Here is a 13358-nt window from a genome sequence, read left to right as displayed (position 1 = left end):
ATCTTTACTTTTTTATTTCCCCTTTAAGACAGGAAGATGTGGGGATTAGTTGATGGACTACGTATTATCCATTTTGCTCCCAATCACCGAGCAGGTTTCTATGCATCATCTCATTTAATTGCCCACTTAAGAGACAAGTGGTATTTCTTAAGGAAACACTCCCTGAGCATCCTCTGTGCTCCTTCTGCTTAGGCTGCGTGGCACTGGCTCCCTACAACATTAAATCGATTTAATTAATAATTAATTTGATTTAAATATTAATTTATCATTAATCACTATATCACAAATGAGTCTTGATTTTAGCCATATGTTCACAGGGAAGACTACCCTGATATCCATGAAGGCAGGAAGTCGATTCATCCATGTAACTGCAGAACAGTGCATTGCAGAGGTTCAGCGCACATTGTTACCTGTGAGGCTAACTTTGAAAAATAACATGGAGCCAAGTTTAATGCAACATATCAAATGCGAAGTTACATCAGGTACGGCAAGCCATGCCTATAATCATAGCACCAAGACAATAGTAGCAGATAGACTCAGAGTTTTGATGCTCCAAACCTTCCTTGCCGGATGTTCTCTTACCTGACAGCATATTGTCTGTCTTTATTGAAGGGAACTTCAAAGTCATCTCATGCTTGTGCCTATGAATCATCAGATGGTCCTCTGTTGGGAAACGCTGTCAGGTAAATAGAGAGAGGAACAGGAGACATTCAGCTTACAGCACATACTTAACATCAAAGAGAAAAAGACATTCAGAACAAAAAAAAGAGAGAGAGACTAAAAAAATCGGTTCTGAAAAAAAATTATTATCATATGAGTAAAGTTCCATGCTGATTTACAATTGTGTGCTGGGTATGGGAGGGGATTCCTCCCAACTACACACAGCTATGTACACTATCATGTCCATACGTTTGCAAAAGGCTTGCCCATGTGCCAAAGGGCTACTGGTAAGTGCTCTCCACCTTTAGTCAGCACAGAGTTCCTCACACCTTCCCCCCAGACCTTCCCCAAAGTCCTCTGCTTCTTGTGTAAGCCCAGCTGCACTGACTGACCAGGCAATCACAGAATCCATGTGTTTCTTGAAAACTAGAGGTTTCCATCTGGCGGTTGTGGGAGGAGAACTTTTCAAGTTCAACGAATTTGAACTCTGTCTTATCTTTTGCTAAATAATGAAACAGAAAATGCAAAAAGCCCCGTGGAAGGTACTGAAACAACACACGCTCCAAAGACACAGTGTGCCCTGGTGCCTGCCCCTGATAGGAGGCTTCTTAAGGAAATATAGCAGAACAGAAAGGAACGCTTCTCATGGCCCCAACGTGACTAATGGCGGCAGAGAGTATAACGTCCAACACGAGGAAATGGATGGAAATCTGGGCAGCACTGGGAACATGCGAAGCCATGTGGAACTTTCTGTAATGGTAACTGCTTTACATAATAGTATAAAATTAAGTCAGAGGCATGGTAAGTATGCTAGACACTATCTACAGATTAACCAAAAATAAAAGAAACGCATGACATCGGAAGAATTTTGATTTATGTCAGACTTTGGAAAAGAATTCCATGCCATGCTTAATTTTTTAAATATATCTACTAATGTATACGGGATGATGTCTTTACGGTATGTTTCTGTTTATGAAAGCCTAGTCCCTGTATTATCTGCTTTATTTTAATTATACATATGATTTCACAGTACCATGGCAAATTATTTGGGGTGTTCTATACTGTGCACACTGTAGTCAGTCTGTATTTATCTGAAATTTTCAGGGAATGATGTTAGGGTCCACTTATTTTTGGCCAGTTCTGGCTCTCTTGTGTTGAGTAAAGCCATGTGGTGACTCTGTCCATTGCATCATAAACAAAAATGACCCTGACACCCAGAGGCAAGTGTCTGCTTGCTGCTGCAAAACCTCTGTCACTTCCCTTGTTGAATTTGTGGTATAGCTAGGTGACTCAGACCAGAAATAGTGGCCCCGCAATCACTCAAAATCTCTCAAGGTTATGCTAAATTCTAAAGGAGAAAAGAAGAGTCTCCTAAAATTCTACCATAGAAATTCTCATAGCCATGAGTGCCAGCAATGAGCATTGTGGTTTGGCTGCAAAAATTTGTTACTGAGCAGACTCTAGCCTGACCTGTCTCCGATTGGTATGTTTGTAATGATTAAAGTGAACACAGTTTCAATACACATTAACTGAACACAGTGAGCTGAACATTGATTATTAAAGTCACATATAAACATAGGAAAATAATATATTCTGACAAACATTTCTGAGTATTTAATAACTTGAAAAGAAACTTCCAGAACTCAGGATGGTCAATATGAATCTCTTTGTATACCATAGTTGAAGGTTTTTGTTATTTTTCTTTACATAGAGAATGGATTTGTGATCAAACAGGACTCCATTACTCTGAAGCCTAGGAAAGGTTCTGAAAGCAGTTATTTACTTGGTGCTTGCAGCATAGACCGAAGAGTTTGCAAACAGTGGCACTGACACCAACTTTTGGTTATCCGAAGGTTTGTTTCATATAACTTTAGGTTTTCCTGTTTCTGTATTATTTATTCTCTTGATTCTCTTAACACCAAATATTTAACAGTAGTATTCATGAATTAGAGAAAAATGTTAATGTACTATAAACAATATGGTACTATATTTCACTTAGTACTAATAAACAATTTAAGAACTTATTTTATTCTATGTGTGTAAGTGTTTTGACTGCATGTGTGTCTATGTGACATGTGTGTGCCTAGAATCCATAGAGGCCAGAAGAAGGTATCTGATTTCCCAGAACTAGAGTTACAAATAGGTGTTAGTTGTCAATGGGTGCTAGGAACTGACCCAGGCCTCTTAGTCAATGCTCCTAACCCCTGAGATATCTCTCCAGCTTTAATATACTGCTTTAAAATAATATTTTCTAAAGATTTATTTTCAATTGTGTGTGTGTGTGTGTGCAGCATGTGAGTGCAGGTGCCCACAGATAGCAGAAGTGGACGTCAGATACCCTTTTAATTACAAGCAGTTTTGTGCCAACTAAAACAGGTGCTAGGACCTCAACTTGGGTCCTTTGTGATATCACTACCCGGCCCTGACCACTGAGCGTGCTCTCTAGCCTATAATAAACCACAATAGCCAGGATGAAACATTTAATCAGGTTTTCTGCTTTTTGGTTGTTTGTTGTTGGTTCACAAAGGCTCACTACCCAACTACATAGCCCAGGCTAGCCAGGACCTCAGAATCCCTTTGCTTAGTCTTTTGAGCTCCCAGGTTATAGGGATAGGGCTGTAACGCCGCATAGTAACTAAAGTTGCCTTCTGAATGAGCCAAGTAATCAAAATGGTAAATAAATGAGATACATAGTATAAAAAAGACAATGGAGCTGAAAATAACAACCCACCCAGGCCTCTAAGAAACCAGAGAGCATAGCAAGTGTGGTCCTTGTTTCTCCGGAGACAGAGTTTATGTTTCCAGATTAGATCTGAAAGGATCTTCTGGGTGTTAGAGGCCATCCCCAACAGAGGGAAGTTTCTCTCCAAGGAAAGGAAGTGGAGCAGAGGAGTCTTTCCATCATCTCCTCCAAGCAATGACAATCCTGTTTCATCTTCAAGGTGCCCTAATCTCTTCCTTACATGTCCCCAGATTATAGGATGACACTAGGGCAAATGCTATGATATGGTCACATACAGCACACATATAGTCACACATATAATCACACCAGCTGATTTGACTCTGGGTTACTAATATTCTGCCAGCCATGACACTCGGGACTACCAGCTGATGTCTATGTCTTTGTTCAACTAAAAGATGAGCATCGAACAGTTTGTCAAGAAAAAGGAAATAGTTTCACATCAAGGGGACACCAGCTTCTGGATACATCACTACATCTAAAACTAGGAGTGGGGGGGGGTGCGTCTTGGAATTGTCCTTTAAAATGGAGACATTACATGAATCTTAATTTCTCACATGTATCCAACAGTTTCCACAGTCCACTTAGCCTCATTAAAGAAACACCTTGGCTTGCTCCTTCAACAAAATATTCAAGGTCATTCAAAATGGGGTCTAGTGAAGAACTGGGCAGTAAGGGCACAGTCAGTGACAGAGTACTTGCCTAGGTTCCTGGGTTCAAATCCCCAGTGCCTAACAGAGAACATGCTTAAGCCAAAAGTCAACTGCACTCAATCCCCTCAGACTTTGCATGGGCTTTGGCCGAGTCTCGCTCTCTCCCCTCTGGGCTCAACACAGCTGAGGTGCCCACTGCCCTACAGGATGCTCTATGCCTTTTACCTTCTTGGCACTATCCCTTCAAGCTCTCCCGCTCCTTCCCGCCTCCTCACTGGTGTCTCCATCTTGACTAAATTCACCCTGGCTATCCTTCAGCTGCCTCCCTCACAGGCTGCCCCTGGATCACTCTGCTTCCCGGCATTGCCTCCTGCTCCTGAAAGGCTCCTCTGTGCCACCGCTCCAGCTCCCTTGCCATCTGCCACCCACTCGCTCATTAATCCCTTTCAGTCAGGCCTCCACCCTCTGCTTTCTCCCATGTCTCCTTCGAGCACCTAGCTGCCAAATCCAACAGCCGTTGCTCCTTTCCAGCTCCAACAGCATAGGGCACCAGTGACTACGTGACTATGGCATTGGCCTGCTTATATCTTGCCTGACTCCAGTGAAGGAAATGCAGCATAAAGCAAGGCATGGAACAGAGCTGGAGAGTATCAGTTAGAAGTTGGGGATCCAGAACAAAGGAGTACAAAAAAATAATCAAGGCTATAACCCAAGTGAAACCACAGGCATTGCCAACTAGAAGCAATTTTGATCCTAAAGGACATCTGGCAACCTCTGAAAATGTTTTGGTTGTCACAGCTGCAATGTGCTATTGGCATCTGATGGGTTAAGGCAGGAATAATGCCAATCATTCTATAATACACAAGATAGTGCCCATGTCAAAGAGCAACTTGGTTGATGTTGATGATGATGATGATGATGATGATGATGAAAGTTTGGGACAGTATATGCCATATAGCTCAATATGTAGGCGTAGGTATCTCTCTCTGACTAATAAGAATCTCACATATGGCTCGATGCTCTTCTCTGCTGGTATTCCAACCCTGGACATAGCTGGGAATCCTCACCTAGCCTGAACCCTAATTTTATTTTGATGGATCTCTGGTGGTCCTGTTTCATAGAGAAACCTTTCATTTCCCCGTGCTCTGCCCCCACCCCCGCCCCCAAGTAAAGTCAGCTCCCCAGTGTGGTCTGTTGTTTCTTTATGAAAAAAAAAATGCAACCAACTAGTTAATTTGTGATTTCATCATATGATTATAGATCTAATGCCCAGACCAGATATGTGTGCTTAGAGCACTGTGGTTTTCATGGGGCAGCTAGAAGCCTAGACACACACAGGTAAGTGCTGAGAAAGGGTATAGACGGCTTGTAATAAATAAAACTTAATGTCTATTGCCACAGCCAGGCAAAGCAAATCCCTCCAATCACCTGGGTTCCTTTGGACAAGGAAGTTTTCCTTTGAAGAAACTGAGGGGTGTTTTTGTTTTAGGTAGGAACCAGGTTTTAACTTAGAAGACATTCTACATTTATCATGGAAAGTCTTTATCTACCAGGATTTTCCCAGTTACTTATCAACCTATCTAGATTTCCCTAGTGTTTTCTACTTCACAGGGGCTTTCAAAACCCATTTGCTCCAACATACGTTTCCTAGTTTTCTTGTTTACAAGTTAGAAAGAAACACTGGCACAAATTCCTCTGATGCAAATGCCACACTTTGGCTGCTCGGCAGCAACACCAGTAACAACGTTCTATATTTCTGGGAATGTGTTTCTCCAAAAACCCCTCTTCACATTCTCCCCAAATCCTCCAGGAACTCTGGGAAATGAAAATAAGAAGGATATTCATCTGAATTGCCCTGACCCCTAGGCGTTGCCCCACATCAGACTGCCAACACTATCACACAAACTACTGGGGGTGGGCCTTGGTTTCCTTGAAGGTATATGAAAATTATGAAACGAGTGTAATCTTCCACGTTAGCAAAATGCTGCGCTCAGACTCGGAAATGTGTCCTATCTGCTGTAAAATAAAGATCTTGGCAGGAAAACCATTTCTACATATCTAAACCCCCGGGAACATGGCATTACCCAAAGATAGACTCTTGAGTCAGGAACAAAAATGTCACCTTCAAGTTTAAAGATAAAATGCAAAAATTGTAATTTCCACATAAAAACAAGATTGGACATTAGCTGAACACTAAGAAGAGACCCCAAGATTCTATGCTGCAAACCAAGATATCCACTCCTCTTAACACTTCTATGTCCAAGAACTATAGTTCAAGAATAGTCAGTCATAGGGGCGTACTTCTTCTCAGAAAGGAGTGGGAATCCAACCCATGACTATGAAACAACTCCTAAAAAGCACCCAGCATACATGCAAGCGTAAGTACACACCACCTTCCCCTTTCTGAATGACAGTCCAGCGGAAATGGTGGGCAGGATGTGTCTGGCTTGCTTCCGGAGGAAGTTACTCATAGGGATGTCAATGCCACTGTGTTTTGGGGTGAAAGGGAAGTATTTCAAACGCTAACGTGTGATCTAACAGTAGTGAAGATGAGAGTCGTGATGTCAATGGTTTGGGAGAGGCTGAAAGCATTTCAGTGAGGAAAGAAAGCCCAGTGGATATGGTGGCCCAATGGGAAATACCCTTCCAGGGGACGGGAGAAGCATTTCCTAGCAGCTGGAGCACAGAGGATCCGCACACTCACCTGGGAGCAGCCTGGGGCACTGCAGACAAACGGCCTCTCCTGCTCCAAGTTCATCTTGGATTCCTCATAAATCTGAAGGGTTAAAGGAAAACAGAAACCCATGAAAATCTCTTTCTTCTGCTTTAAATGCATGAGAAAGACAATCACGGGGAGACGTCTATTGCCATTCCCTAAACTGAAAAAGTTACACACGAACACAGTGAACATGGGCCCCGTATTCCAGTTCATTGGCTCTCCTGATTCCAGTTCCTAATGTGCTCTCCTTAGCGCATATTAAAGAAGCCATAATGATGTTGGAACCTAAAGCCTGCCTATCCAAAGGGAGCTGGTGGGTGCTATTGTCAGGTTAGAAGACCCCAGCAAGATCCCAAGGCAAAGCACACCACCTGAATTCTAAGGAGAACTCTGAAACGGGAAAGCCAGAGGGAGACTTTTCAATTCTGTGCTCACCCGGCAGAAATTGAGTGTGGTCAAAACTGCCTTTGCCAATGATCCCAGTGCCAGGAAAGTGCGGCCTACATGGCTCTGTGGTTAACACACCTGTTGCTGTTGGCTTTGTTTCTTTTGCAATGACAGGAAGAACTATGCAAATTTAAGGGGCATTACTTAGGTGGCTTTCTAAATATCCTAAAACCAGCATTAGAATTGTGTTTATGTATTGCATGCACTTTTAAGGGTATGTGGGTCTATTGTTAAGCTTCAGAACCGACTGCCTTAACCCTGGGTACAAGAAGTAATGGTTCTTTAAAATGCTGCCCATGGGTGATTCCAAAAGGAAGGTGGTGGCAGCTTGGCATCATGAATGAGTCGAGTCCCACTGTGCAAATTCGTCTTGCTTGTACATTTTATACCTGCTTCTCCAAACACTAGTATCTCATCCTCTCACTTTTCCAAAACGTAAAGTGAGGAATGTTTGCCTTAAATAACATTGCCAGTCAGAGATGAAAATTCAAAACTAAAACTGGGGGTTGGGGGAGGTAAACCCCCTCCCAACTATGATGTACTTGGCAGGCAGTTTCTCAATCTGTGGGTCACGCCCCAATTGGGGGTTCATTCGCAGGGACCACATATCAGATGTCCCACATATTAGATATTATGTTACAACTCAGAACAATAGCAAAATTACAGATATGAAGTAGCAATGAAATAATTTTATGGTCAGGGGTCAGCACAGCATGAGGGTTTTAAGAGCTTGCAGTGTTTAAGAAGGTTGAGAACCACTGCTCTGGAAGGACTTCACATGGGCTGATTAGCATCATTTTATGCTTTCCTAAATTAAGCATTATTTTGTAAGTTCCTTTTCTGAGTTTATTTACATTTTCCTTATGAGCTAATGTTCTTAATTTTTGTTTTTCAATGAACACATACTTATGGAATATAAGGTAGAAATCCAACAACTCATATGCATCCTGTAATGTTCAAATTGTGGAAATTAGAATGGCTCCTTAAACACTGTGTCTTGGTGCTTGGACCATGCAAACCTTTCCCTGCCACTTCTTCCAAACATATGTAAAATGTTTTGTTTTGTGTTTACGTATTATATTTACAAGAAGAAATTAAAACCTAGGTGTATTTGAAATCTCTCTGCTTCCTCTTCTCCAAAGAAAGTTCTAAGCAACAATAATAACTTCTATCTTTTTATTTGTTTATTTAATTTTAATATTGCTGATCTCTGAACATCACTGCTTCCAATGACAAAAAGTAAAGAGCAATGATTCCATGGCTTAGGGTCTGTCAGACATTTTGGAATCATGGAGAAGAATGGTGGGGGGAGGGGGGAGGGGGTTACGGGGAGGTAAGAGAAGTTATAATTTAACTCCTTGTTTGCCTATGTGGCTCTTTCTTGGGGGCCACTTGAGAGCTTCGTTTGCTAACGCCATGATGGAACAGCATGTTTACAATCAAAATGAAGATTACATGATAGTCAAATGGGAGAGCTCTATGTATGCATATTATGGTGGACATCAGAAGGTAATAATTAATGATAATTAAATGAATGTCCCAGCAACAGCTACTGTTGAGTCTCTAAAGAGTTTAACGAGCCAACGTAAGGGAAGAGTTTGCTAAACTCAGGGATTAAGTCTAAGGAGAAATTGTCTTTCTACTATAATCGCTGCTCGATTCCATTCCTTGACCCACCAACGTGCTGGCTTTCCCCGTAAACTCAGGCTCAGTGAACCGATATTCTACAACTCTGCTTGACCTCCTTAATCACCAGTTACCATTTCAGCTTCAAACATCTTAGAACCAATCTCTGATATTCATGCTTGAACACATTTCTGAGCCCAGCTCCACAGATTTACTCTGAGGTTCCGAGCTTCTATTGTGGGACTGACGTGTTCAGAGGAATACAATTAATATAATTTGATAAATACTGACATGTATTAGCAAGAGACTTTATACTTCAAGAGACACAATATGAGATGCACAAAGTCTCTTGTCAAACAATTGAAAGCACCAGCAGTAGTGCATTCCACTGTTACTACTGTCCTTTCCGTTTCTGTTCCAGACAGAGATGGATCTGTAGCAACTTATTAAATGATATGCAATAAATATGGAGCAAATCTGTTTGGCAACATAACGTTGAAATAAAAGTCTTGAGGCACACAGCCGTTGCTAATATAAAGTAGATTTTAAGGGATCAGTAAGGTCTAATATGAGTGGGTGTATGTATACTGTATAAACCTCAACTACTTAATTTTGATCATCTACAGTTCCCACATGCAACTTCTGCAAACAACACTCGCTTGCTAATTCCTCTCCATGTAGGTGCTTGCAATAGACTTTCTAAATGGAACCGCTCTGCCGTGTAGACCTCATTACTTTTATCAACTGGTATGATCTGGTCTGATGTATTAGTCAAAAGGCATGGTGGATTTTTTTACGGTCTATTATTATGGTTCCTTTCTAGAGCATGGTACAATAATTACACCATCAGAACCTTACTGAAGCTCCACATGGGCTCTTTTATCACCCACCAAGTGGGGCAAATTATTCAGATGGGCTCTAGCCAGGTTGTTCCACACTTGGTCCTCAGAAGCAACACCTCGTCCTCATTTCCCATTCAGATATTTTACAGGCTGGGATTTTTTAATAAACCAAGTTTGGTTTGGCAATCACCACAGCCTAGGCTCCACTGCCTACAGCTTCCATAGTAGGCGTTCAATAAATATTTGTGGAATACTTAATGAATCTTGAATCATCACAATAAATTGTCCCAAACAACCTTCTGTTCTCAACTCTGGAGGCAACTTTTTGCCCAGTATCAAATTTCCAGTGATGATAGATTGTGTGGGACACAGACTCTTTCTCTTCTCTGGGTATAGTCTTAAAACATCTCCCCAGACTAGGTGGGAAGCCAAAGGTGCTTTTTTTTTTTTTTTTTTGGTGGTCAAAATTAGGAGGGAAGCTAGTTTCTATCTGTTCATTCCATCAGATATCGAAAGCAAAACACTGGGTCACTGGGCTGTTCAAAACCCTATAGACCACCCTTTGAGGAATCCTGACTTTGGCTGCGCAGATGAGAAATAGCCCCACTGTGGCAGATGTTTCTAGCACTTAATAGTTTTTAAATAGCACTGTATTAATTGTTCTTTCCCTACTGTCAGACTCACTGTTCAGCTAAAAGGAACACTTCATGAGTCTAATTCTTCTTCTCAACCTTTTGGAAAACAATTAAAGATCCTAATAACGCAGTTTAGTCTCTCACAAAGCGAGCAGAAGTTTCCCCAGTGGACCTGGAGATGACTGGCTGATTTACAACTCAAACCCTCCACTGATGCTGTGTCCCCCTGGCTGCCAATAATCTCTTTCTTTGTTCCGGGTTTGACCCCACAAATTCCTGGTCTAAAATGGGAAGTTGCTCCATAATGACTGAGGTCACCAATCTGTTCAAAGGTTTTTTCTGGCCATTATGATAGGCTTGGAATTAACTGTTTCCCAAAAGGCAAACACTGAAAGAGAAAAGGCACCATTAAAAACCTAGAGAGCCTACACTGAATACTCTAAATACATGCTTTCAATGTAAGGCTGACACTGGAACCAGAGTGAGAAAATTTGACTCCCTCTGGTTTGCAGTGATCAGCCCAAAGGAATGTTTCACCATTCATCAGCCCAGTAGAGGCAGACAGTGATAGGAAATTTGGAATGGGAAACACTAAAAATATTGCTTGAATCTGAAAGCCTAGGACCAAAAATAATAGGAATGTCAAAGATGCAAATTGAGCATCAGGGAACACCATCTCCGGTGCCATTTATCTGGTTACTGGTGCAGCACAGACCTTGAATGTTAAACTCTGGCTAACATCTATTGCCTTACCACAAGACTAGATGGAATCTTCTTGGGAGAGTTCGTCTGAAAAAAAACAAAACAAAAAACCCTGCCTTATTGAGCCTCCTGACCCTTGAATGGGCTCTAGAGAAGCAAAGGGCCCCTCCCAAAGTGGGTGAGTACTTGAGGAAGTCCCACTGAGTGAGATTCCAACTCTGCACTGTTTTCTCTGAGAACACATACTATTTAACTAAATTTATTACAGGCAAAGCCAATTTGACATTTAGACCGAAAGACATGGCACCACACACCATGATAAACACGTGTACTACTCACAAACACATTCTACACTCTTTTTATTCTCTGTCAGATGCCCAACTCTGTCTCACATCAAACATGCAAGCTAGATGCCCTCATACCACACTAGCTGTCAGAAAAAAATATATTTTCAGTTTGAGGCTAAGCCATCTATATCTATATCTACGTCTACGTCCACCTCCACATCCACATCTATATCTATTATATCTATATCTATATCTATATCTATATCTATATCTATATCTATATCTATATCTATATCTATATCTATATCTATATCTATATCTATATCTATATATATCTATCTATGAACAATATAAATAAAGCCACCCTAACTCATAGTATTTCCTCATTTCTAAAACAGAATCATAGTAGCCAAACATTTGGACCCAGAACCCTCCACATGAAAACTGTCAGGAAGGATAACTGGCCTTAACTTTGGGGACTTCCAATCCATCTTGATATTTCAAACCCAAACAGTATAACTTGAAATAAAAAAAAAAAAATGCCCCTGAATTTCAGTCCAAGAAAGTCACTGGTTTTGTGAATAGATCTTTGTAGCTCTCTGAGAGGCTCTGTACTTATCTTAGTGTGTCTGTCTTCTCTATGTAAAACTGACTCTTTGTATGTCTACTTCTCTGTGAATCTTTGTCTTGCCTCCCCCCACCCGTGTGTGTGTGTGTGTGTGTGTGTGTGTGTGTGTGTGTCCCCAACCCTCCTGGCTTGGCTTTGCTAGTGGAGGGATCGGGTCAGCTCGTTTCCTGTCCCTGTGTTATTCTTGAAGTGCACTGCAGTTGGAATCTGAATTTCATTGGGCCCGTATTATTTGCAGCTGTGTGACCTCTTTAACCCTGCCTTTAAAAGTGACATTTCAGCCCTCCAGCTTGAAATGCCTGCATGTTGCTGAGTTCTCCAACCAGAAAAGGGATAGGCCCTGAGGTGAGACTGTCCCTTACAAGGAAGGTGGCATGAGTGGGGTGTGGCCATACACAGCTTACAGCTGACACTCCTTCCTAGAGGTGTAGAGCTGTGTGTGTTTGCCTAGAGTTGAACATGACTCCAGCAAACCAGCGGAACAAAATTCTCTCCTTTTAGAAATGTTCGCCGTGCCCTCATATCCTCCAAAGCTCAGGCTGCTGCAGACTGAAGCAGAGACCTCTTCAGGACTCTGTCACGTACTCCATCATTATAGAGACTGTCAAGAGCTCCCTTCCCACAAGGCCCCCTGTTCCCAGAAGGAAGGGCTTCCAGCAGCTTTCATCTCTGGAACCTGACCCTGATCTTACTCTCAGAAGGAGGCCCAAGGAGGAGTGAGTGCTGGGCCTCGGGGCCTCTCCCCGCCTTCTGCAGGGGCCTGTGGTTTTATATATATGTGGCGTTTATAACCATATATTGGAAAGCATTCCGGTGGGATTGGTTTTTCATATGCTACAGTCCCCCTTCTCTCTCTTTTTAAATGTTCCATATGTTTCTTTAGGTATGAGGGCTTTCTGCTTTTTTTTTTTTTTTTAAGTCATGGGCTAATTGGAGCTTTTGTTCTCTCTAACCTGTCTTCTAACTTTCCTATCTATGGGTTCAACAGTTCAGTGCATATCGGCTGAGCCCGAGTGCAAGGCATTAGGTTTGCAGCACAGAGAAGCCCTAAGTAAGCATGGACCCGCCTGAGTGTGTGCACTCAGATCTTTGCTCTTCTTGCTTCTGTCCAGTACAGTATATTTTTGCAGAACATCTCCCATCTCCAAGAAAACTGTGTTTGACATGTGTGGTTAACAAAACACTAGGGTGGTGTTTGTCTGGGTTTTAAGGAAGTATTGAGTGTAACTAAATCACTTGGCTTGTTTCTAACGGGACTGGGTACAACCTCAGAAGGAAACACAGCCTGCTTTCTTATAACTCTCAGGACAAGCAGCCTGGGGGTGCCCTCCCCCATCAATCCCTGATCTAAGAAAAGCCTCATAGGCTTCCCTTCGGCATGATGGTTCAGAGAAGGTGTTTCCTCTTTTTTTTTTTTAA

General features: G+C 41.9%; 1 protein-coding gene across 2 annotated transcripts in view; it reads right to left on the bottom strand.

Moving 5' to 3' along the window:
• The window catches only part of Creb5 (cAMP responsive element binding protein 5), a 394770-nt gene that overhangs the window by 302851 nt on the left and 78561 nt on the right, over nt 1–13358 (bottom strand). For both annotated transcript variants that reach the window (XM_029478951.1, XM_021164792.1), the window contains exons 2-3: nt 6758–6829; nt 583–676 (exon numbers count right to left, since the gene is read on the bottom strand). In XM_029478951.1, the coding sequence (XP_029334811.1) occupies nt 583–676; nt 6758–6811 (148 nt within the window). In that variant the 5' untranslated portion in view covers nt 6812–6829. The remainder of the gene's footprint in view (nt 1–582; nt 677–6757; nt 6830–13358) is intronic.

The sequence above is a fragment of the Mus caroli genome, chromosome 6 (assembly GCF_900094665.2).
Source record: "Mus caroli chromosome 6, CAROLI_EIJ_v1.1, whole genome shotgun sequence".
Taxonomy (NCBI): Eukaryota; Metazoa; Chordata; class Mammalia; order Rodentia; family Muridae; genus Mus; species Mus caroli.
This window is presented reverse-complemented; position numbering and strand designations above follow the sequence as displayed.